The sequence below is a fragment of the Capricornis sumatraensis genome, chromosome 4 (assembly GCF_032405125.1).
Source record: "Capricornis sumatraensis isolate serow.1 chromosome 4, serow.2, whole genome shotgun sequence".
In the NCBI taxonomy this organism is placed as follows: Eukaryota; Metazoa; Chordata; class Mammalia; order Artiodactyla; family Bovidae; genus Capricornis; species Capricornis sumatraensis.
In genome coordinates this window covers 94,124,521-94,148,594 of record NC_091072.1, presented here as the reverse complement: position 1 = coordinate 94,148,594, position 24,074 = coordinate 94,124,521, and the positions used below count along the sequence as shown (strand labels likewise).

At 41.7% G+C, this 24,074-nt stretch overlaps 1 protein-coding gene across 2 annotated transcripts in view; it reads left to right on the top strand.

The window, feature by feature from the left end:
* SRGAP1 (SLIT-ROBO Rho GTPase activating protein 1) overlaps window positions 1-24,074 on the top strand; it is a 293,215-nt gene that overhangs the window by 135,443 nt on the left and 133,698 nt on the right. For both annotated transcript variants that reach the window (XM_068972150.1, XM_068972149.1), the window contains exons 2-3: window positions 7,959-8,154; window positions 16,205-16,367. In XM_068972150.1, coding sequence (XP_068828251.1) covers window positions 7,959-8,154; window positions 16,205-16,367 — 359 coding nt within the window. The remainder of the gene's footprint in view (window positions 1-7,958; window positions 8,155-16,204; window positions 16,368-24,074) is intronic.

Here is a 24,074-nt window from a genome sequence, read left to right as displayed (position 1 = left end):
ACGTTTCAAGTGCTCAGTGTGACACGTGGCTGCATTGGACAACACAGCTCTAAAGCTTTTTCTCCAGTGTGGCTGACAATCAGCTTCTCTCTGATAACAGATGACAGGGAAATACTCATTACTTCCACACCAGATGACGGAAATGGTTGATTCATAACTAATTAAAATCATAAGCTTAGGCACAGAAAAATATGGATACCATTCATTCTTGTGAGGATTTTTGTCAGTGGTGCTATTTGTTTTGCCTGATAATTCATAATTCAAATGAAGACCCCTATTCAATCCCTGGGTCAGGAAGATCCTCTGGAAGAGGGCATGGCAACCCACTCCAGTATTCTTGCCTAGAGAATTGGATTGACAGAGGAGCCTGGTAGGCTGCAGTGATATAGAATTTTGTGTTTCCAGGGAGCACTAATGGTGAAGAACCCACCTGCCAATGCAGGAGACGTAAGAGACACAGATTCAGTCCATGGGTTGGGATGATCCCTTGGAGGAGGGCATGGCAACCTACTACAGTATTCTTGCCTGAGAATCCCATGGACACAGGAGCCTGGCAGGCCAGTCCACGGGGTCGCAAAGAGTGGGACACGACTAAGCGGCTGAGTGCACACGCACACCCACGTAGCTTACAAAGGAAACTATTTCATAAATAGTTTGAAAATATTTCAATGCTGCTGCTGCTGCTAAGTCACTTCAGTCATGTCCGACTCTGTGCAGCCCCATAGATGGCAGCCCACCAGGCTCCCCCGTCCCTGGGATCCTCCAGGCAAGAACACTGGAGTGGGTTGTCACTACCTTCTCCAATGCGTGAAAGTGAAAAGTGAAAGTGAAGTCGCTCAGTTGTGTCCAACCCTTAGTGACCCCATGGACTGCAGCCCACCAGGCTCCTCCATCCATGGGATTTTCCAGGCAAGAGTACTGGAGTGGGGTGCCGTTGCCTTCTCCGAAATATTTCAATAGTGTGAAAATATTTCATATTTATCAGATATTTAGCCTTTCGTTTCATTTATTCATTTATGTGTGCTATTTTCTGAAATGCAGATCAGACTGTGTGTCTTCCTTGTTCAGAATTGTTCAGTTCCTCCCCACTGGTGTTTCCTAAGGTTGCCCAGTGATAAGATTCACCCTCGGTACTTGGATATCCTCTGTTCCTGGTCCTGTCAGACCAAAAGAATCAGATAGGTATTTTTAGTAAGCTCGCCTGGTGGCTCTTACCATCAAGCCAGTTGGGAAAACTGGCCTAAAAGATAAAGTTTTACTCCTTAGCTTACCATGTGGGTTCCTTTCTGACCTAGCCTGTGACTAGGCCTATTACCAAGTAGAGTTAGATTGTAGCGCAGAGAAGTACTTGGCCAGGTTCTCTTCACGCCTGTGCTTAAGCTTCCTTCAGCCTGGGATGCCCATCCCCTCTGTGTCTGCCAGCCCACTGCCAAGTCAGCCTCAGGACCACCTCCTCAGTGCTTGCCTGTTTGCCGGGGCACACACACTTCCTCCCCACACTTCACATTGCTCCTTGATGTTGGTGACTCAAAGCCCTGGAGGTCACTCACTCTCACCATCTGTTGGCCTTGGGTGTCTCCTCACTGAGAATGGGGCTTTTCCTTTCCAGTCTGTTAGCTAGAGCCACTAGAAGGGAATCTGGCACATGGTAATAGTCAATAAATATTTTTCTCATGAAAGCCTGATGATACCAGTAATAATAACATCTCCATCTGTTTCAGAGTGATTTGCAGATTGCAGCATGCTTTTCACTTGCATCATCTAAGTCTTACCCACAATCTCGTGAGGTGGAAGTCCTATTTTTCAAGATGTTAAGCAGCTTGCCCCATGTCACGTGGCTTGTAATAAGTGACACTATATCTCCAGCACAAGTCCACAAGATGCAGGGTGCAAAAGAAGCTGAAGTCTTGGGTTCACATTTCTAGTGAGGAAATGGCCTTTGCTTATTCACACACACACACAAAATAAAGTTCAAGTGGATCTTTTGTTCCAAATTTCTAGCTTTTTTAGGCTTTCCAAAAGCATTATTTCATGAGTTTGTACCTAGTGTTCAGCTAAGCAGTAACTGCTAGCTTGTATACATATTCACATGACTATGTGAAAAATTGAGGGAAGCAGTTAGAATCTCACTGGGTTCTTCTCTTTCAAGACATTCCAGGGGTTATCTGTCATTTGGGGAAGTTCCTTATATCCTTTGGGTAAACGTACCTATATCTGCATACAATGTATATTTTGTTGACATCAGACACTGTGAAGTAATTGAGATGGTTTGTGATGCTTTAGAAGTGTTACTGTGTTTTTATTTCTTGCTGTATGATCACAAGTTTCACACCCAGCCTATCAATTTTATGTCCTAGTCCTAATCAGTCAGTAACATATTAGCAAAACAGCCCAGTCTGGCCTCAATCTTTCCATGAAATATGCATCATACTTTGTGGTCTCACACAAATTTATTTTAAGGGTTAGGACTTCCCTTTATCAGGGCAATAGCAAGAAATGCCTCTGTTTCCTCCTTTCCTAGGCAGTTCCATTTTATTTGGTAAGTGTTAGTAAGCAGATTTTTATGGCTAAAAGAGGAACTATTTCAACCTTTTTTTTTCCAAACTGAGTAGTTTGAAAGCATCATCTTTTTGTGTATTATTCTTATTGGCTTACTGATGTTGATTCATCCTGTAGTGATGTGCTGGTAGAACAGAAATGAAATAACAGTCATTTAAGAAAAAACACAGTAAATTTTAGCTCTGTTAAAATGGCCATTATTAGTATTTAGTAGGTCCTGCCCTAGATTTAAATAATGGCTGCTTGGAGACTCCTCTGAGGCGGCATTTTTCTGCCTGAAAGAGTTTGTACTGTTTTATGCAGTTGTCTGGGAGTCATGGTGATAAAGCTCTCAATGTTCTATTAGGTTCATCTTTTCTATACCATTCTGGATCATAGATAAATTGAGATGAGGTAAAAATACTGAAGCAAGAGTCATTTTATGAAGACTTCATTTTAAAGTGCTTGCCCCATGTTGTCTAATTTGATAAACCACTAAAAAGTCCTAGGTGTGGAAATAGGAGTCATTTTGTTGTTTCTGCTGTTATCATTCTCAGAAATGTCTCAACCGTAATTTCATGGAATTGCGATAGGCAGTCTATCTTTTTTAATGTAACAGCTGTATTGAGCTATGTCATTTCATTCAGTATACCCATTAGAGTGTACAGTTGCTTTTTAGTATATTCACTGTTTTGTAACTGTCACTACAGTCACTTTTACAACATTTTCATCACCCCCCCCCAAAAAAAATCCTGCACCCCTTAGCCATCACTTCCCATTTCCTCCAGCACCTCCGGCTCTCTAGTCAACAATTAATCTACTTTCTGTTTCTATGGAGTAGTCTCTTTTGGACATTTCACATTAATGTAATCACATTAGTGACTAGTTTTGCTCACTAAGCTTATATTTTCCGTGTAAGCATGAATCTTTACTTCATTCCTGTTTATGAATGAATAACAGCCCCGTTTGCAGCCATACCTCATTTTATCTCCATTGAAGGACATCTAGGTTATTTCCACATTTCAGCTGTTATGAGTCATACTACCACAACCATTTGTCTATACATTTTTGTGTGGAAATATGTTTTCTCTTGGGTGTATACGTAGGAGGAGATTTGCTCAGTCTATGTCAAACTTTGAGGACCTGCCAGATTTGTTGCAAAATGGCTGTACAATTTTACACTTCTACCAGCAGTGTATGAGGGTTCCAACTCCTCCGACCCCCACCAGCACTCCTGGTGTCTTTGCTGATCGCCGTCTTAGTGAGTGTGAAGTCATGTCTCATTGTGCTTTTGATTTGCATCTTCCCAGTGGCGACTGACTTTGAATCACCTATCATGTGCTATTAGCCATTTGTATATCCTCTTTTGGGAAATGTCTATTGAGATCTGTTGCCCATTTTTAAATTGGATTATTTCTGTTTTTATTTATTGAGTTCTTAGAGTTACTAGGTATTCTATATATTCTAGTTATTTGGTGGTGGTGGCGGTGTAGTCACTCGTGTGTGACTTTGTGACCCATTGGATTGTAGCCCATCAGACTCCTCTGTCCATGGGATTTCCCAGGCAAGAATATTGGAGCGGCGTTACCATTTGCTTCTCCATGGGGTCTTCCTGACCTGAGGATCAAATTTGGGTCCCCTGCCTTACAAGTGGTCTGCTGCATTGCGGGTGGATTCTTTACCAGCTGAGCCACCAGGAAAGCCCTTTCTTATTAAGTATACGATTTGCAAACATTTTATCCCATTCTGTGTAGTTACAGCTGTCTGTCTTAAAACCTTCTTATTCTTCAGGGTGTGACATCTTCTAGGCTCTTTTACCATCTGAGTCAGCTCCTCTTTCCATTCCTTTATTACGAGCACTGAGCATGGTATGTTGATACTCTCATTTTAGGATTTCCTTCTCTACCTACCCAGAGAAGCTGTGTCAAACACGTCCATTGCCTAGGACCCTGCCTTACACAAAATAGGAGCTCAGTAACAGCTTGGTCAACTATGATAACTTAACATGAAGCTTGGACCGGAGGGGGAAAAAATCCAGTCAGTACTAATTCAAGAAAGCTAATAGCCACTTGTGGGCTCATCACAGGATTGGTACAGTGTAGGGCTTCCCTGATAGCTTGGACTGCAAAGAATCTGCCTGCAACGCAGGAGACCGGGGGTTTGATCCTGGGTCAGAAAGATGCCCTGGAGAAGGGAATGGCTACCCACTCCAGTATTCTTGCCTGGAGAATTCCACGAACAGAGGAGCCTGGCAGGCTACAGTCCATGGGGCTGCGACTGATACTTCACTTTAGGGCCCAGTGCTCCACAGACTTCTTTGATCTGTTCTAAGCAGTGAACCAAGATGAATAAGGCCAGCATTTGTTTTATTCATTTGTTTAAAAATCTTTAAAATATGGTGCTGTACTCAGTGAGCTCAAATCTGATAAAGTCATGTTAATAGAGGCACAGCGTATATGCAGGAAGGTGGCCTGCTGAATTGTGCTGCTTAACAGCTCTGATGTGATATGAGGCATCCAAAGGGTTTCCCTTCCTAACTGGAGAGTTCTTATGTTAGTACTTATATCATGATTTTTTTTCCCCTTGTGACCTTTTCCTCATTTGTCAAACTTTTCTAAATTTAAAGTAATCAGTCATGTTCTTCAATTTTTGGCACGTACTTTTTCTCTAGTTTCTGTCCTTCCAGTTTTTTGCTGTTGAAAATGTTGCCAGTGTACTATATTGACCAGAAAATGACAGATAACATGAAGTAACAGTTACTCCCTGCAAACTGAGGTTGGGATTTTAACTGTTTAAAAGAGGATCGTCCTTCTCAAAATTCCCTGACTCTTGATTTTAAACCCTGAAGGAAACAAACAAGAGAAAAATCTAAGAATGGGATCCAGGAAGGAACCCCGTGTAATTTTTGTGTGCTTCTGGTGAGATTTGTACTCTCACCTACTTTTATTTCTTTTTTGGCACCAAGACAGCTTTAAAAAACAAAACAGAACTAGTTGACAGCTTAAGATGCTTGATTTTTTTTTTTTTCCAGCTAGCACAGCAAGATGAGCTAAAATTACTTCATCATAAAAGACTTGCTAGGATTCTTGAATGAGAAATACCCCCTCCCTTGATTTTTTTTCTTTATGAAATAAAATTAGGTCTGTATTTAGGAGGAAAGAGTTTAGCAGACATGCTGATTATAATACTGTATTGAAAAACACTTTTCTTTGATTGACTAAAATTCAACTGCTGTTTGTGGTAGTTAAAAACCTGTAATCCGTCTTCATTTTGGTGTTCCCCACACTTCTGTGAGATGAATAACAGGGTCCCCCAATCTCCAAGTGGAAAAACCAAGAGAGGACACTTAAGAAACGCTTTCCTATCTTCTCCCGGGACTCCTCCAAAACCGGGCTGCTGGGACATGACCTAATTGAGAGCTGAGACCTTGTTTCATAGTTACTGTATCTTTTTTGCCAGGATATAGGATCATAGTTGCTGTATCTTCTTTGCCAGGATATCGGCCTGGCACACTATACGCTCTTAAAACATGTTGCATGGATGAAAGTCAGGCAGAAGCATTCTATTAAGATTAATCTGATGGACAGACCTGGGTTAGAGCTCCTGAGGGTGCTACTTACTAGCTGAAGTCTCTAGATGAAGGATGTTATCTCATTAAGCCTCAGTTTCTTCTTTGCAAAATGAGGATAATATTAGCACCTACTTCAGTAGAGTGCAGAACAGTAAGGATTCAATTATTATTAGCTATTATTAAGTTGAGTGAATTTCCTGACTCCTCATTCAGAACTGGACTGCCTTGCTGTTAGTGACCCTGATTACGCATGGTCAAGTCTGTGGGTATGTATTGTCAGCTCAGTTACTGAAGAATAGGATGCAATTGAGGTGGTGTTATTTGGACATCGATTTCTACTAAATCCACTGAATTAGATTCAGCCCTCACTTTTAGGGAGTATGCACTGACACTGGGAAAGATGAAATAAAGAAGTTTTCCAGTATGAATATTCTTGTCTTTGGAGGTTAGCCCTGAGTCTCAGAACAAAAACAAGTCAGTAGTTACTAGTTACTGTATCTCCTTTTCCAAAACACACATGGTTCATCATTATAGTCATTTGCAGATAGTTTTGCATGACACACTTTTGCTTTTGTGTTTCTACTAAATCACTAAATGACTAACGTTCATGTTCCTAACTTGTTAAAATTGTCAAAGGATTCTTTTCAGGATTATATATGTGATAAAGCTTAGTTAGTTGGGACAATGTGGAAAATGGGAAAAGCCAAGTGAAGAGCTCTTGATCTTGTGATCAAAATAATAAAGCAGAATCCAGGGATTACCCCATAATGAATGGATTATTTGGATATAGAAAGAAATTATTTTTAGGCGTGGCATTCCTATAAACCCTACAGTTATGTGTTTTACAAACTAGAAATTTATGCACTAAATAAAAATTACCAGATGTCAGTGTTTGTATGTGCCAGCTGGCACAGAAGTTGAGAAGGTTCAGAATTCTGGAAGAAATGGTGCTCACTTCTTTGCCATTCAAACTCAAAAAAGATAGTTGAGGTGAAACGCTGTTTAAAAAACTACAATGTCCTCAAAGATGTCATATGTTACAAATTGTTATCTGAAAGCCTTTAATTTTTTTCCCCCTCATGACTCCATGCATGTTTGTGGTGTTGCGAATGTAATCCATGTTTCTAATCTAATTTATTACATTCTTTCCTGAGGTTTAGCTCATTCTTTTAAAGGGTCAGCAAATCTCTCTCTCTCTTTTTTTAATGTTTTATTTTGTATTGGGATATAGATGATTAACGGGCTTCCCCAGTGATTCAGACTGTAAAGAATCCGCCTGCAATGCAGGAGACCTGGGTTCAAACCCAGTGTTGGGAAGATCCCCTGGAGGAGGGCATGACAACCCACTCCAGTATTCTTGCCTGGGAAATCCCATGGACAGAGGAGCCTGGCAGGCTACAGTCCCTAGGGTTGCAAAGAGTCAGATACGGCTGAGCAACTACGCACTTAGCCCATCAACAGTGTTGTGATATTTTAAGGCAAACAGCAAAAAACCCATCATATACGTATATCCATCCTCAACTCCCCTCCCATTCAGGCTGCCACATAACATTGATCAGAGTTCCATGTGCTCTACAGTAGGTCATTGTTAGTTATCCATTTTAAATATAGCTGTGTGTACATGTCCATCACAAATTCCCTATCCTTTCCCCTGATCTTTTCCCCCAGCAACCATAAGTTTGTAAGCAGATATCTTTATTTAAAGACCCAACCTGAACACAGCAGCCTCATAGAGGTCCAGTGCAGAGCTAAATGTATGATAGGATTCAGTATTTTTATCTTGAACATACCAGAACACTTCAGTTATTTTCGTGAAATCATCAAATGGGTTCTCTTCTTCTCTCCTTAGAAATTCGAGCTCAACTGGTAGAACAACAGAAATGCATGGAGCAGCAGACAGAGATGAGAGTTCAGCTTCTGCAGGACCTGCAAGATTTCTTCCGGAAAAAAGCCGAAATTGAGACGGATTATTCTCGGAACCTAGAAAAGTTAGCAGAAAGATTCATGGCCAAAACAAGAAGCACTAAGGATCATCAACAGTACAAGTAAGAGAGGCTTGACTCAAATTCATCTTTCCAAGAGAATATCCTGTCTTCTCTACAGCCCATGGAATTCTCTAGGCCAGAATACTGGAGTGGGTAGCCTTTCCCTTCTCCAGGGGATCTTCCCAACCCAGGGATTGAACCCAGGTCTCCCACACTGCAGGTAGATTCTTTACCAACTGAACCACAAGGGAAGCCCTTTATTGGTTTTAGAATTTTCCATTTTTCGTCTGAAACATTGTTGATTGGTGTATCCCCATAAATAAAAGCAACCTTCTGCATTTATAATTTATGAACATAAATGTATTACATATTAAACTAATAATATTCTCTTGACGTGTTTCTGTTTCCAATAAATACACTAGGAGTTGATGTCTAACACAGGTAGATATTTGGTTTTGTTTGTTTTTGTGATTCAAGCCAATTTTTTTCTAATTGGAGTATAGATGCTTTACGACGTTGTGATAGTTTCTTCTATACAGCGAGATGAATCAGCCACCCATACGCATATATCCCCTCTTCTTTGGATTTCCTTCCCATTTAGGTCACCAGAGAGCACTGAGTCAAGTTCCCTGTGCTATACAGTAGGTTTTTGTTGGATATCTATTTTATACATAGTATCAATAGTGTATATATGCCAATCCCAATCCCTCCCACACCCTCTTCCCCCTTGGTATCCATATGTTTGTTCTCTACATCTGTGACTCTAATTCTGCTTTGAGAATAAGTTCATCTGCAGCATTTTTCTAGATTCCACGTATATGTGTTAATGTATGACATTTGTTTTTCTTTTCCTGACTTCACTCTAACACTGGCAGATAGATATTTGGATAGGCAAATTTTAAATAGCTGATTCTTCATGCAGAGAGCTCAGGATTTTTGTAGTGATCTTACATGAAAATGATCAATGAGGGTTGCTTAAATTTGCATTCCCGTACCCCGCCCCAGTAGTATTTGTGGTGGTTGCAGTAGAGGCTGACTTAAAACAAGGGCCTTTGATTAAATGCTTATGATCTAGCTTAATTAGTTGACAGTTGACCCTTGAACAACCACAAGGGTTAGGTTGCCAACCCCCTGCACAGTCAAAAGTCGGTTTACTGTTATCTCTGCCTCAAAAACAAAGGAATTGGTAAATGACTCGACGAAAGGCAGGAAGCTGAACAGTTATGGATAGAATCAGGGCTCAAACCCAAGTTCTACCTATTGTGATCTCTAATTGAACAGAAACTATTCCCTGTACCTAGTTAATTGAAAGATATGTGAAATGAAAATACAGCTGTTACATTTATTGAAAAAATTCTGCATGTAAATAGACCTGCACAGTTTGAACCCTAGTTGTTCAGGGATCAGCTGTACTTCATTTGTTTAAACAAAATACATGGAAGTTCTTCAATAATGAGATTTACTTTAGAATTTAAATCTGGGAGACAAGTAGGCAAGCAACTCCAATAGAGTGTACAGGTGGTCTGAAAGATGTCAGTGCAAGCTACCAGGGAGACCTGGTGGAAATCCATTCTGTAATGGAGGTGGGGTCGGAAGGTCCAGGTAAGGTCCTGGAAGAAATGATACATAAGTGAAGACCTGAAGGACTTGTTAGCCAGGTAAGGGCCCAGAGCAGGACATTCAAGCAAAGGGAACATCGTGCATAAGGGGCCAGAGGGAAGGGGAGCAGGGCGGCTTTGCAGAGCAGGAAGTAATCCAGTGGGAGTGAGTAATGAGGTAGTGAGCTACGTGACTCCCCATGTACGTTGTGCCTGATCACAGAGGCCTGTAGACCATACCAGGAAGTCTAGACTTTATCCTCGGGGCTTGAGAAGCCTTTGTAGAGGCTTTTAAGTTGAAGAATAACCAGCTCAGAACTGCATCTTAAAATGGAAACTGTAGATAGGATTGTGGGCTGGAGGAGGACATGGGCATAGTCTGGAGGGAGACCAGGCAGAAGTCCTTCACCATGATGGCATGAACTAGCCACACTGTAGGTGGAACTAGAATTGTTTAGGAGATGTTAAAAAGCCAGCCCAGTCTTTCAACAACTAGATAATATGAGAAATATTTCTGTTACAAAACTCCTGGAAATGCTGACAAAAATATAATAGACATCATTGTAAATCTATAACTGAACTCACAGGAAAGTAGGGGAAATTTCCAGTGGCCCAGAAAGGAAAAGGGAACTGAAAACTTGAGTGGTGATTGTATCCCACGAGGGGACAGAAGCAGAGGCCTGTGCAAGGTAGGGGGCTGGATGTGAGGACTTGCCCATCACCGTCCTATAGCACAGCATCCCAGCCCAAAGTCAGGGGCAGCAGAACTGCTCTCTCCATGAAAGAGTAGAGCAGAACCTCACACGGATGAGGCGAAAGGATAGTTAGGGAGTCTGGGATGGACATGTACACACTGCTGTACTTAAAATGGATAACCAGTAAAGACCTGTTGTAGAGCAGAGGGGACTCTGCTCAATTTTTTTGTGGCAATCTGGATGGGAGGGGAGTTTGTGGGGGAATGGATACATGTATTTCTATGGCTGAGTCCCTTTGTTGGTCACCTGAAACTGTCACAACATTGTTAACTGGCTATACCTCAAGACAAAAATTTTTTTAAAAAAAGAGAATCACTCACACCCACCTCCACACACCCCACCACCCCCACCACCTTGACACACACACGGGACAATAAGGAAGCCCAAATGCTCCTGGGCTCCAACTGGTAGGAGGTTGCAGAAAAGCACATATCAGTCTTCACCATTGGCTTTGCAGTTTTATTTTATACCCTTCTGTGGCCTTGGCTCCTACATAAAAAGTAGGATAGTTTTGTTTTTTTTAAAGAAAAAAACCCTCCATACTGTTTTTCACAGTGGCTACACCAATTTATATCTCCACTGACATTGTGGGAGGGTTCCCTCTCCTCCACGTCCATTCTGATATTTGCTATTTGCGTTCTTTTTGATGGTGGCCATCATGGTGAGTGTGAGGTGATATAGCTCATTGTAGTTTTGATTTGCATTTCCCCAAGGAGACCCAACCAGTCCATTCTGAAGGAGATCAGTCCTGGGTGTTCTTTGGAAGGAATGATGCTAAAGTTGAAACTCCAGTACTTTGGCCACCTCATGCGAAGAGTTGACTCATTGGAAAAGACTCTGATGCTGGGAGGGATTGGGGGCAGGAGGAGAAGGGGACGACAGAGGATGAGATGGCTGGATGGCATCACCAACTTGATAGACGTGAGTTTGAGTGAACTCCGGGAGATGGTGATGGACAGGGAAGCCTGGTGTGCTGTGATTCATGGGGTCGCAAAGAGTCGGATACGACTGAGCGACTGAACTGAACTGAACTGAATGCTGTTGAGCATCTTTTCATGTGCCTGTTGGCCATCTGTGTGTCTTCTTTGGCAATTCTACTCTTGGGTATATATCCAAAAAAAACATTAATTTGAAAAGATACATACATAGCAATTATTTACAGCTGCCAAGGAATGGAAACAACCTAAGTGTCCATGAATGGATACAGAAGCTGTGTTAGAGACACACAATGGGACACTACTCAGTCATAAAAAAAAGAATGAAATGTTTCCATTTGCAGCAATATGGATGGACTTAGAGGGTATTATGCTAAGTGAAATAAGTCGGACAGATGCTGCATAATAAATACTGACAAATACTGTATGATATCACTTATATGTGGAATCTAAAAAACACAACAAGCTAGTGAATATAATAAGGAAGAAGCAGACTCACACATGTAGAGAACAAATTAGTGGTTACCAGTGGGGAGAGGGACAACATGAGGATAGGGGATGAAGATGTATGAACTATTATGTATTTTAAAAGTTATAAAGATACATTGTATAACACGGAATATAGTCAATATTTTATAGTAACTATAAATGGAATATAACCTTTAAAAATTGTGAATCACTAATGTACACCTGTACACCTGTAACTTACATAATACTGTGTGTACCTATAACTTACATAATATTGCACATCAACTCTACGTCCATAAAAAAAAGTTTTTTTAACTCTTCTCATCATAAGAAAAAAAAAATAGGAACTTTTGCAGGAAAAAAGAGAGTAGAGGTTCTTTTGCAGAATACCTTGTTTAGTTTTTATTTTGGGCTCACTTTAACCTGTAGTGTTGGTCCAGCATAGAAATAAATTTTGGTGATGGTTCCCAGGGTGAGCAGATGTCAAATGTGCTTGACAGAGACTGGAGCCAGTGCGAGATCTGCATTTATAGAGACTGTCCGGTTTTAAAAGTAATTGCAAATAAGAGGACAGCCCATTGGTTTATACAGTAAATACTTTTGAGTGTCTCCTTGTGTGTTCTATACTTGGGAATCACTTCTGAACTGAAAGCATGCCTGGGCGTATGCACTCCAGTCTGATCCCTGAGTGCATCAGCTGCCACTTTTTCTTTCTCCTGGCTGGTTCACTAGTTTTCTTAAAAAGGTACGTAGCTTGGAATTTTCCTTAAGTTTATTATTGACTGTGGGACTGCAGATAAGATAATAAGTCTACAGAAAGGACAAAAACCAGGTTTGGGGGACAACAACCAAAGACAAGCTTTAAGAAAGAGTCAAACAGACCTGGCTTGAATACTAGCTCTGCTGTGTGACCTTGGTCGATAGAGTCAGTATTGCTGAGCCTTGGTTTCCTAACTTGTAAAGTGAGATTCTATGACCATCAGATGAGAAACATGACAAATCCTTGATGCAACTGAGAGCTGACATCGGGTACACGCTCAATATTCCTTCTCCTCACAACACAACTGTTACATCTTTGGCACTGTTAACTTTCAGTTCAGTTCAGTTCAGTTGCTCAGTCGTGTCCGACTCTTTGCGACCCCATGAATTGCAGCACGCCAGGCCTCCCTGTCCATCACCATCTCCCAGAGTTCACTCAGACTCACGTCCATCAAGTCCATGATGCCATCCAGCCATCTCATCCTCTGTCGTCCCCTTCTCCTCCTGCCCCCAATCCCTCCCAGCATCAGAGTCTTTTCCAATGAGTCAACTCTTTGCATGAGGTGGCCAAAGTACTAGAGTTTCAGCTTCAGCATCATTCCTTCCAAAGAAATCCCAGGGTTGATCTCCTTCAGAATGGACTGGTTGGATCTCCTTGCAGTCCAAGGGACTCTCAGGAGTCTTCTCCAACACCACAGTTCAAAAGCATCAATTCTTTGGTGCTCAGCCCTCTTCACAGTCCAACTCTCACATCCATACATGACCACAGGAAAAACCATAGCCTTGACTAGATGGACCTTAGTCGGCAAAGTAATGTCTCTGCTTTTGAATATACTATCTAGGTTGCCCATAACTTTTCTTCCAAGGAGTAAGCGTCTTTTCATTTCATGGCTACAGTCACCATCTGCAGTGATTTTGGAGCGCCAAAAAATAAAGTCTGACACTGTTTACACTGTTTCCCCATCTATTTCCCATGAAATGATGGGACCAGATGCCATGATCTTCGTTTTCTGAATGTTGAGCTTTAAGCCAACTTTTTCGCTCTCCTCTTTCACTTTCATCAAGAGGCTTTTTAGCTCCTCTTCACTTTCTGCCATAAGGGTGGTGTCATCTGCATATCTGAGGTGATTGATATTTCTCCCGGCAATCTTGATTCCAGCTTGTGTTTCTTCCAGTCCAGCGTTTCTCATGATGTACTCTGCATATAAGTTAAATAAGCAGGGTGACAATATACTGTTAACTTTACCAGTCATCTAAGCTAGGCTGAGGAGCCTAGGTCTCAGTCAGTTTTGGGATGCTTGATCTGTAGGATAATCCTTGGCCTGAACTGACCACTGCATGGTGGAAATACCAAGGCTTGGATCAGCCTCCCTGGACTCAAAGACTTTCTCCGATACTAGTTTTGTTCTTGAACAAATCACTGTGCCTTGCTAAAGCTTAAGTTCCCTCGTTGATAGAGGGGATCTATCTAAATATCTCTGCCCTAAATTGTAGAATTAAATAGTTGATGTGTGTAGGTTTTAGACCAACTGCTAGATAAAAATCACTAACTTTATGTAGTGTTGTGTTAGTTGCTCAGTTGTGTTCGACTCTTGGCAACCCCATGGACTATAGCCCATGAGGCTCCTCTGTCCATGGAATTCTCCAGGCAAGAATACTGGAGTGGGTAGCCATTCCCTTCTCTAGGGTATCTTCCCTACACAGAGGTCAAACTCAGGTCTCCTGCACTGCAGGCAGATTCTTTACCATCTGACCCATCAGGAAGATCCCAGCTTTATATAACACTTGCTATGAATCTAAGGCATTCTAGTAAACATTAAAATATATATATTAACTCAGAAATCCTCATCATCTTATAAAATCAGTACTGCTACTTTACAATCTTATAAATGAGGCAACAGAGGCACAGAGAAGTTTAAATAACTTGGCCAAGATCTCCTAGCTAGTACATAATGATTTTGGAATTTGAGTGGAGACAGTATGGATCCATATTCCATGAACTTGACCTGTGTACTCAGTAGGTGCTCAGTAAGTGATAACTTAGCCGTCTCTGTTGTTATTGTTGTTGTCAATACTGTTATTACTTGAGTGAAGTCGCTCAGTCGTGTCCATCTCTTTGCGACCCCATGGACTGTAGCCCACCAGGCTCCTTGGTCCATGGGATTTTCCAGGCATGAATACTGGAGTGGGTTGCCATTTCCTTCTCCGGGGGATCTTCTGAACCCAGATCTCCTGCACTGTAAGCAGATGCTTTATCGTCTGAGCTACCATTAGGACAATAAAAAATGTTTATTCAGTGAATGAAAAAACATGTATTTAATGCTGAACATGGCAGGGCCATGAGGATACCAAAAAAGTGTGCCACATTCTCAAAGAATGTGTGGTTTACTTGAGCATAAAGAGTATATAGGTAAGTTACTGTAAGGTAGCATTTACGTTTTGGGCTGGGTGGTAGAGAATGTCAATACAAAGAATTCAGTATTCTGCCATGGAACCACTGCCCCATGCCCAGTGGCTTTGAAAGGAAAAGAAGGTTCTCTGGGTTGGGGCGTAATTCTTATTACGCCAGCTAGGAGAATGGAAGTCTTCTCTCGTGGTTATAAGTGCTAGGACCCTAGATCAGGGGTTTCTACCCTTATACCCATTCCTGCTTCCTCTTTCTTCTAAAGAGAGTTTTGTTTTTTTGATGCACTCTTAAATCCTGACTCTGAGGGACTTAAGGACTGAAAGACCTGATTTAATTGTTTCTTTTCTAATTTAGTTAATATTCAGAATCATAAATCATCATGACTACTTGTAGGAGGATAACACATCTTGGAAAATTGTCTCTAAGTTAGGATAAAAACATTCTGTGCCATTTTGCCATTTTAGAGTTAGTTTTGGTTTGTTTCTTTTTTTTTAAATATAATTTAAATATAATTGCTTTTCTTTGGAGGTTTTTGGTAAGAGTTTTTGCAAGTTGCCTTTTGTGGTTTATATTCACTTTTCACTTTATTATCTAGAATGAAACAAGGAAATAGCTCAATGAGCTTGAAAAGGACATGGGACAGGTCATAAGCCAGTGAACCTCTTGGTTCTATTCACGAGTCTTGAGACAGTGCTATTTGCTTCCCAGGAACACTTTTTGGGAGGCTGGAGGTTAAGTATCAGGGGATTAGTAAATCATCCTCACATTTATGTCCCATGGAAAGTATACCTAGCCCGATCTCTTCCAGCAGCATACTGGACATTCAAAGCAGTCTTTGTGTTCAGTGGCAAACCACAGTCTGTCTGTGAGACAATAGTCAATAGGTTTTTATATACACATAAACTGCTTCCTTCAATGAGGTGATTAAAGCTGAAGGCCTGCCCGAGTCCTGTGTGTGTGTTCGGGTTCTGTGCCCTTGTCAGGATTGTAGCTTTTGACTGGTGTTCTTGGTCCAAGTATTTTTTTCCAAGCCCAGTGCTGCCGAGTGTCTTGCTAAAAGCTATGCCCAGAGGAGAAGAAACAAGAGCCGCCCATGTGTTGCTGCTCCTGGTTTTGCCTCGGTGACGTCCCTCAGCTGTTTGGATCAGCTTTGAACTTGATGCTAATTCTCTTTTCTTCACTTCTTAGGAAAGACCAGAACTTATTGTCTCCAGTGAACTGCTGGTATTTGCTCCTGAACCAAGTGAGGCGAGAAAGCAAAGACCACGCCACCTTGAGTGACATCTATCTGAACAACGTGATTATGCGGTTCATGCAGATAAGTGAGGATTCCACCAGGATGTTTAAAAAGGTATCTTCCATCCGTCCCACCAGAGGGTACTTCCCTATACCCACTGAGCCTGTAACCAAGACAAGGAAGGGTCTGGTGCCTTTAATACTTAGTGGTATTTAATAGAGATTAGGTTCAAAAAATAAATAAACAAACATATTTTGGGCTTCCCTGGTTGCTCAGACAGTAAAGAATCTGCCTGCAGTGCAGAAGACCTGGCTTTGATCCCTGGATTGGGAAGATCCCCTAGAGGAGGGCATGGCAACCCACTCTAGTATTCTTGCCTGGAGAAGTCCATGGACAGAGGAGCCTGGAGGGCTACAGTCCATGGGGTCGCAAAGGGTCAGACATGACTGAGCAACTAACATCACACACACACACACAACACATATCTTAAAGACACAGAATAAAAAGTTGAGCAGGCACACTCGTAGACTTGTAAAGCACCGAATCTGTGACCTGAATGATGTGAGCAGGATTTTGAAATGAGGTGTACTTGCAAATTGCACCTCTGTCCTTAGGAATAGACTTCCTGAGGTTATTAAAAAACAGAGAGGAAAAGCCTTAAGAACTATGTTTTAGGCTCACACATGATCAGAGACTTGTGAAGAAGATAACCAGATGTGGCGCTCTCTTGGGAAAATGTTATCATGGCTTTTCTCATTCCCACCAGACTAGCAATGTAGGCTGTGAGAGACTGACAAGAAAAGAAATCCCACGGGGCACGGAAAATCAGTCCCTTACATGCCAGAGAGGTTCCTCCTTCCCAAATCCACTTAAAGAATAAAAGGAGCTGGGTTTTTAAGACTTCTTATTGTTACCCATCTCAGCCAACTCTCAGCAGTTTGTTGTTGTTGTTTGGACATCTTTGTTGAGAGCAGTAACAAAATTTGACCATTTCCTGTGTAGAGAAGGCAGCTACTTGCCCAGTGAAACTGGCTTTCAGTTTTTATGTTTATAAGACAGCGGTTCTCCCCCACATCCTAAGCGTCATACTTGGGGTGTTTGGTGTCTGTACTAATATCTGTACCTCTATTCAGTAAGTCTTAGTTTCAGAAAGTGGGGGGGAAGGCACCTTGTAGATTAAAAGTATATTTATGTCTCAAAGGAACAACTATATGGCACTGTGCAGGCCAGCTGGGAAACTTCTTAGTCATGTTTGATATCTCCACATTAGATTTGATTCCCGACCTAGAACTGGAATTTAGCAAACTTGAAGTTGTCTTTTGCTCTGTTAAATAGAGGGAACCATATTTCAAATAAAGGAGAAATTTGTTTTTAATTTGGAAATAAGAGCATATTAAGAAAACAGAGAAATATCTTGTGTATCTTAATAGTTTAGACTGACCTAGGATAGTGAAGTAATTTTCTCGGATGTCAGTCCTTTCTGCTAAGTCTTCATTTGGTTCAGTGGGCTTTTTGGATCTTATTGTCTATGAGTGGGAGATGGTGTCAGGTCTTGGAAAGGCTACTTCAATAAAGAAAAACTAGTCCTCATGCTCAAGGAGGTTGTAGTTTATCCAAATTTGTATGATGCTGTATATTGCTTCCAAGTCATGGGGATGCTGGCAACCTTTCAGTCCGGGCCTCTGGGACCAGCAACTCAGCTGAGTTCATTTATTCATCCATTCAACAAAGCATCTTTAAATGCCAGGCTGGGAAGCAGAGTTAAAAGACATTCCTGCCTACACAGAATCACTTAAAAAAATTAACAGTCCCTACGATTAGGGAACATACAACCTGCTCTAGAAACTTGAGGGATGGAGATCTTGACCTTACTCTGTGTGTGTGTATGCCGGCCAGGCTCCTCTGTCCATGGAATTCTCCAGGCAAAAATACCGAAGTGGGTTGCCATTCCCTTCTCCAGGGGATCTTCCCAACGCGGGGATCAAACCCACGTCTCTTGCATCTCCAGGACTGCAGGAGGATTCTTTACCACTGAGCCACCTGGGAATCCCTAACCTTCCTGAGGGGCCAGGAAATTCTTCACAGTGGAGGAAACACCTACAGATAAACCGGTGGGAGAAGGGGATGGTCATCAAGCAGATGAGGACAATGTACTGTTCCAGGGAAAGCGGAAGCATGACATGTTCAGGAAGAGGAAAGAGTTTGGTGTGAGTTTGGTGAGAGATTGTATGGGAGGGAGTGATGGAGTGTGAGGCTAGAAAGGACGTGCATGCGTGCTAGGTCGCTTCTATCGCGACTCTTGGTGACTCTATGGACCATAGCCCGCCAGGCTCCACATGGATTCTCCAGGCAAGAATACTGAAGTGGGTTGCCCTGCCCTCCCCCAGGGGATCTTCCTGACCCAGGGATTGAATCCAGGTCTCTTACGTCTCTCATGTTGGCAGGCGCGTTCTTTACCACGAGCTCCACTTTGCATGTCTTGCTAAGCTATAAGGATTTCTGTTTTGTAAGTCAAAGTCAAGGGCTTCTTAAAGTTGATGGAAACTTAGAGCTGAGAGTCCAATGGATTGGGGCTTGAATCCCAACTTTTGTGCTTTTGTGATCTTGGGAGATGATTCAAGAAAGTGCACTCTCCTCTCTCTCCAGGAGTGGGGAGGGCTGGGGACTGGCAGAAGGGGAAGGTGAGCCAATGGGTGCTCAGAGGTTGGGGTGGCCCTTTGGAGTTTGTCACCAAGGAGGCCTTATGTTTGTTTTGCAGAAATTACATCTGAGCTGCCCTTGGGGAGGGGCTAAGTAATCTTGGGGGTGAGGCAGCTCCCACTCCTGGAGAGTAATTCCCAACAGAGATTCCAAGAGCGAGATCAGCTGTGAGCTTCATCAGCCAGCAGCCAATATTCCCAGTAGCTGGGGAAATATAGCTCTTGAGAGACGGCCTGAGGAATGTACGGTGAACACACACACACAATGCCTGCTTGTTTGCTGCCTAGAAGTCGCCTTCTTATCCCGATTGTCTGTGACTCATCTCCTTAGAAGCTGCCTATTTATAGCAGACTCCTGGTTGCTTCAGCATTTAGTAGAGTGAACAGTGTTCTCACCTCTATTGCTGATCAGCTGGAAAGTTAACCATCATTACAATGACAGGTATCAAATTCTAGCTCCTCAAGCAAACCCAGCAGATGACATACCTCACCGTTCCATGTATATGGTTGCTGAAAAAACTAAGTACAAGAAAGGGAGAGACTGGAAAGTCTTGAGGAGCCAGATCAGCCCACTAGGACACATTTGTCATCTGCAGATGTAGGAAGGTAGGAAGCCAAGACCCACATCCGTCAAGTCTAGAGAACTTCATATCCCTTTAGGTTGAAAACCAAGACTAGTATTTTCTGCCTTTTTAAAATTGCCAAGCCATCTCCTCCTCCAGCTCTTCTATTACGATGGTTCCAGAAGCATTCTTTTTTGTCAGAAGAGAAGGAAGCGATCAGAACCAGTCTGAAATAACCTTTAGAACTTCTGTGAAGTCTGTAGCGTAATGCTTGTTCTTCTTTCGGGGGATTTTGTGACTTCCTCATTTTTCAAAAATAACCCCACATCTACATGATTCAGACCCAGATAGATGCTAAGTGCTTGACAGATGCAACCTCTTACAGAGCTGTATTGTTGATCAGAATAACATACGGATTCATTCCTAAGGCTCTAACACCAGATATTTTGGGTATGAATGTTGATTTTATCTCTCTTGTTATCTATGTGCACCTGGAAGTGTTGGTAAACTTCTTAAATCTCAGTTTCTACATCTGTAAAGTACATACAGTCACTTATTTCAGATACTTGTATGGAAAATTCATGACTTGTGCATGGAAAGCTACTTACCCTAGTGTCTGAATTTAATACTAATACAGTCTAACTAATTTTTAGCGGTTATCTTGGTTATTATCTTTACTGTAAGCACTTATTCCCTACACCTACAATAATTATGTAATATGAGTTTACACCAGACATTATCCTAAATATGTCCTCATTTTAAAGAGACTGTGTAACACAACTGTGATGACCGTGTCCAGATCATCACATGTTATTCGTGTATCACTTTTTATCAAGTTCCAAAACATATTTCTAAGCAGATTGAGAAATGCTCCAATATCCTTTCTTGTAGTCGAATTAAAATTCTGGTCCACGCATTTCAACAGTTAATGGAAAGTTAGAGATAACCCAGTGAATAGCTGTGTTGGAGAGCACCTCTGTGCCTCTCAAGTCCCCGACTGCTGTTTCATTTGGGCAATCTTTTTTTTTCCCCCCATATTTTTTTATCTGGCTGCGTCAGGTCTTGAATCTTAGTTGTGGCAAACAGAAACTTTCGTTGCAGCATTCAGAACCTAGAGCGGTTGGTGGCAGGGAGGGGTTAGTTGGTTGTGGTGCTGGGGATTGGTTGCCCTGAAGCCTGACCAGTCCTCACTTCTTCCCTGAAGGACAAGGGGTGGTGAGGTGCCTCCCGCCCTGTGCTCCAGCCCTGCCTCCTGGAGGGATGAGATTCTGCTGCCTTCTTTCCATTACTCATGACTGAAGAGTAGTCAGCATCTGGGTTGGCGCTGCAGCCAGAAAATGTGCAGTTTGTATGCTACACATAAAAATGTAATTAATGTCAGCAGTTCACCATTGTGATAGCAAAGACCACAGCTAACATGCAGTAATCACTTTATTTATGCGCTTTATCACATGCTCTTCTTTAGCAACACTAAGAATGTTTAATAGAAGTGTGTAGTTTAGAAGGGAGCACCATAAAATGGTAGCATTTGAGGACTTCCCTAGTGGCCCAGTCAGTAAAGAACCTGCTTGCAGTGCAGGAAACCTGGGTTCAATCCTTGGGTGGGGAAGATCCCCTGGAGAAGGAAATGGCAACCCTTTCCAGTATTCTTGCCTGGAGAATCCCATGGACAGAGGAGCCTGGGGGGCTACAGTCCATGGGGTCTCAAGAGTTGGACACAACTTAGCGACTGAACCAGTGGTTAAGAACTGTGTGCTTCCAGTGCAGGGGGCCTGAGTTCAATCCCTGGTTGGGGAACCAAGATCTCACATGCCATGTCGCCAAAAAACTTTAAAAAGTAGCATTCAAATATGGTATATTATCTGTGAAATTGTTAGCCACTCAATCATGTATTCTGTGAACCCATGGACAGTAGCCCATCAAGCTCCTCTGTCTATGGGATTTCCCAGGCAAGAACACTGGAGTGGGGTGCCATTTCCTTCTCCAGGGGATCCTCCCAACCCAGGGATCAAACCCAGGGATCAAACCCAGGTCTTCTGCATTGCAGGCAGATTCTTTACCGTCTGAACCATCAAGGAAGCCTGTTATTTCCCCATGGGTTGTTTTCAAGTTATTAATGTTTTTATCCTTATTTTGCATAGATATGTGTACTGGTATAATTTATTTTGTTTCTTCACTGATAGTAATGACATAAAGTACCCTAGCTACCACTTTACTGAATTTTCACTCTGTGCCCAGAACTGTGCCCTGCATTTTCCACACATTAACTCATGCACCCTCACAGTTGCCCAGAGAACAGGGATTATAAGTCACATTTCAGGGATGAGGAAGCAAAAGGCTCAGCTATAACTTGCAGAGCCTGGCTCGCTCATATGTTTTCTTGTCTTTGTCTGTGGGTCATAGATAGTTCATAGTTACTGTAACTTTGTTGGTGGTTTTCAGTGGTCATTTGAGATGTTACAGAATGCACAGGATAGAAGCTTCTGAGAATTGGGACGCTGTAGTTTCTGGCCCTATTCATTTCTAATGAAAATCCTGAAGAGAGATAGCTCTGGATGAGGCAGCAAAATGTGTCAGTCATCCAAGTTATAGACAGAAATTCAAAGCAGCAGAGACTGGCTGCAAGCCACTGAGAATTACCTCACTTTGGCCTAAATGCCTTAGATTATCAGATTGAGACTCACAGGAATGAAATTAACCCACTTTTTGTATCATTGATTTTGTGGCATAATCTGAAAGGAAGGGGAGAGTACTAGTAAGATTTGGAAATTTCTAGTCATTTTTAAATTATGGTCAAGCCAATCCTATTCTATTTAAATTTTCTTAGTAGAAAGAAAATCCTATTCTATTTAAATAGCTTAGTAGAAAGATATTTCATGTGGGGAGGTGGGACCGTTGTTTTCAATTAGACTTATTTAAAATAAGTTAATATTCACACAGATGCTTTAAGTTAATACATGTTACTAATCTAGTACAGATCTCTAAGGCTTTAACCTTGTTTTTGAAGAAAAAGTTCATAAGTTTAAAAAAATCTGAAAACTGCAAATCTATATATAAACGAGTCTTAATTGTTTGAATGTAAAAATATATACTCATTGTAGAAATTTAGAAAACACCAAAAGATATAAAACTGGAAATAAGAGCTACCCATATTAATACTACCTACTGCTAATATTCCTGACTGTATCTTTTCTGTATTCATATGTATACTAGACAGACATATGCATATTAACATACGTATTTTACAGAATTGAAATTTCATTGCAGACAGCCTGGGAACCTGCCCTTTTCATGGAAAATATTATTAGCATTTCCTGTGTCTGGAAGAAATCTTCTTTTCTTTCAATGTAATTCGCACTGGATCTTCATTGCACACGGGCTTTCTCTAGTTGAGGCCGGTGGGGCTACTCTCTTGTTGCAGAGGAGGCAGACTCGGCAGTTGTGGGCACAGGCTTAGTTACCCCACAGCATGTTGGATCGTCTTGGGCGAGGGTTCAAACCCATGTCCTCTGCATTGACAGCAGATTCTTAACCACTAAACCACCAGGGAAACCCTAACATAATCTTTTAAAACAGGATACTTGGTGCCTACATAATGTTTCACTGTCAGTACGGCCGTTTTCTTTTCCTGTTGTTGGACATTTAAATCTTTCACACATCTGATATTTTTCTTGTACTACTGAAGCAGAATTATTAGGTCAGAAAGTGGCATTAGAATTTCATACTTTGGATGAAATTCTTACTTTTTTGCTTCCCTGGTGGCTCAGAGGTTAAAGCATCTGCCTGCAATGCAGGAGACCTGGGTTCGATCCCTGGGTTGGGAAGATCCCCTGGAGAAGGATATGGCAACCCACTCCAGTATTCTCGCCTGGAGAATCCCATGGACAGAGGAGCCTGGTGGGCTACAGTCCACGGGGTCGCAAAGAGTCGGACACGACTGAGCGACTTCACTTCAGAGTAAAGATGGTCATGGCTGTGATTTACTGAGGAGTAATCTAGCCTCTGCAAAATAAATTGACTATGTTATTAGCAGAGAACTACCAGTGTGATTTAGCATGCTGTTGCAACAGTGGTAAATAATATAACAAGAGGAACTTTTTCAAAGCATTTCAGTGCAGTGTAGCAGAAGAATTAAATGGTATTCTGGTGGCCTCAGGAGACAGCTTAATTATTGATGAGGCCTGGATAAATAAGTGAGTATAGTTCAGGCTAACGCTACCAGCTGGTTCTTTTCTCGTTTTTCTAGAAATAAATCAAAATCAAGCTATGGTTTCTTACAGTGATGCACTTTTCTGAAATATTTTGGAAACTTTTTAATTTGTATTTATAAATTGCTTAACAGGATAGCTGGCACTATATTAAGTGCTTAATAAGTGGCAGTTGTTAGTGCTGCTGTTCCTGCATTTATATTGTTGCCTTTATTACCTAGTGACAACAGGACATATATGATTTTTCTAATATTTTTAATTGGAGTATAATTGCTTTACAATGTTGTTAATTTCTGCTGTACAACAACATGAATCAGCTATATGTGTACATATCTCCCCTAAGACATATGT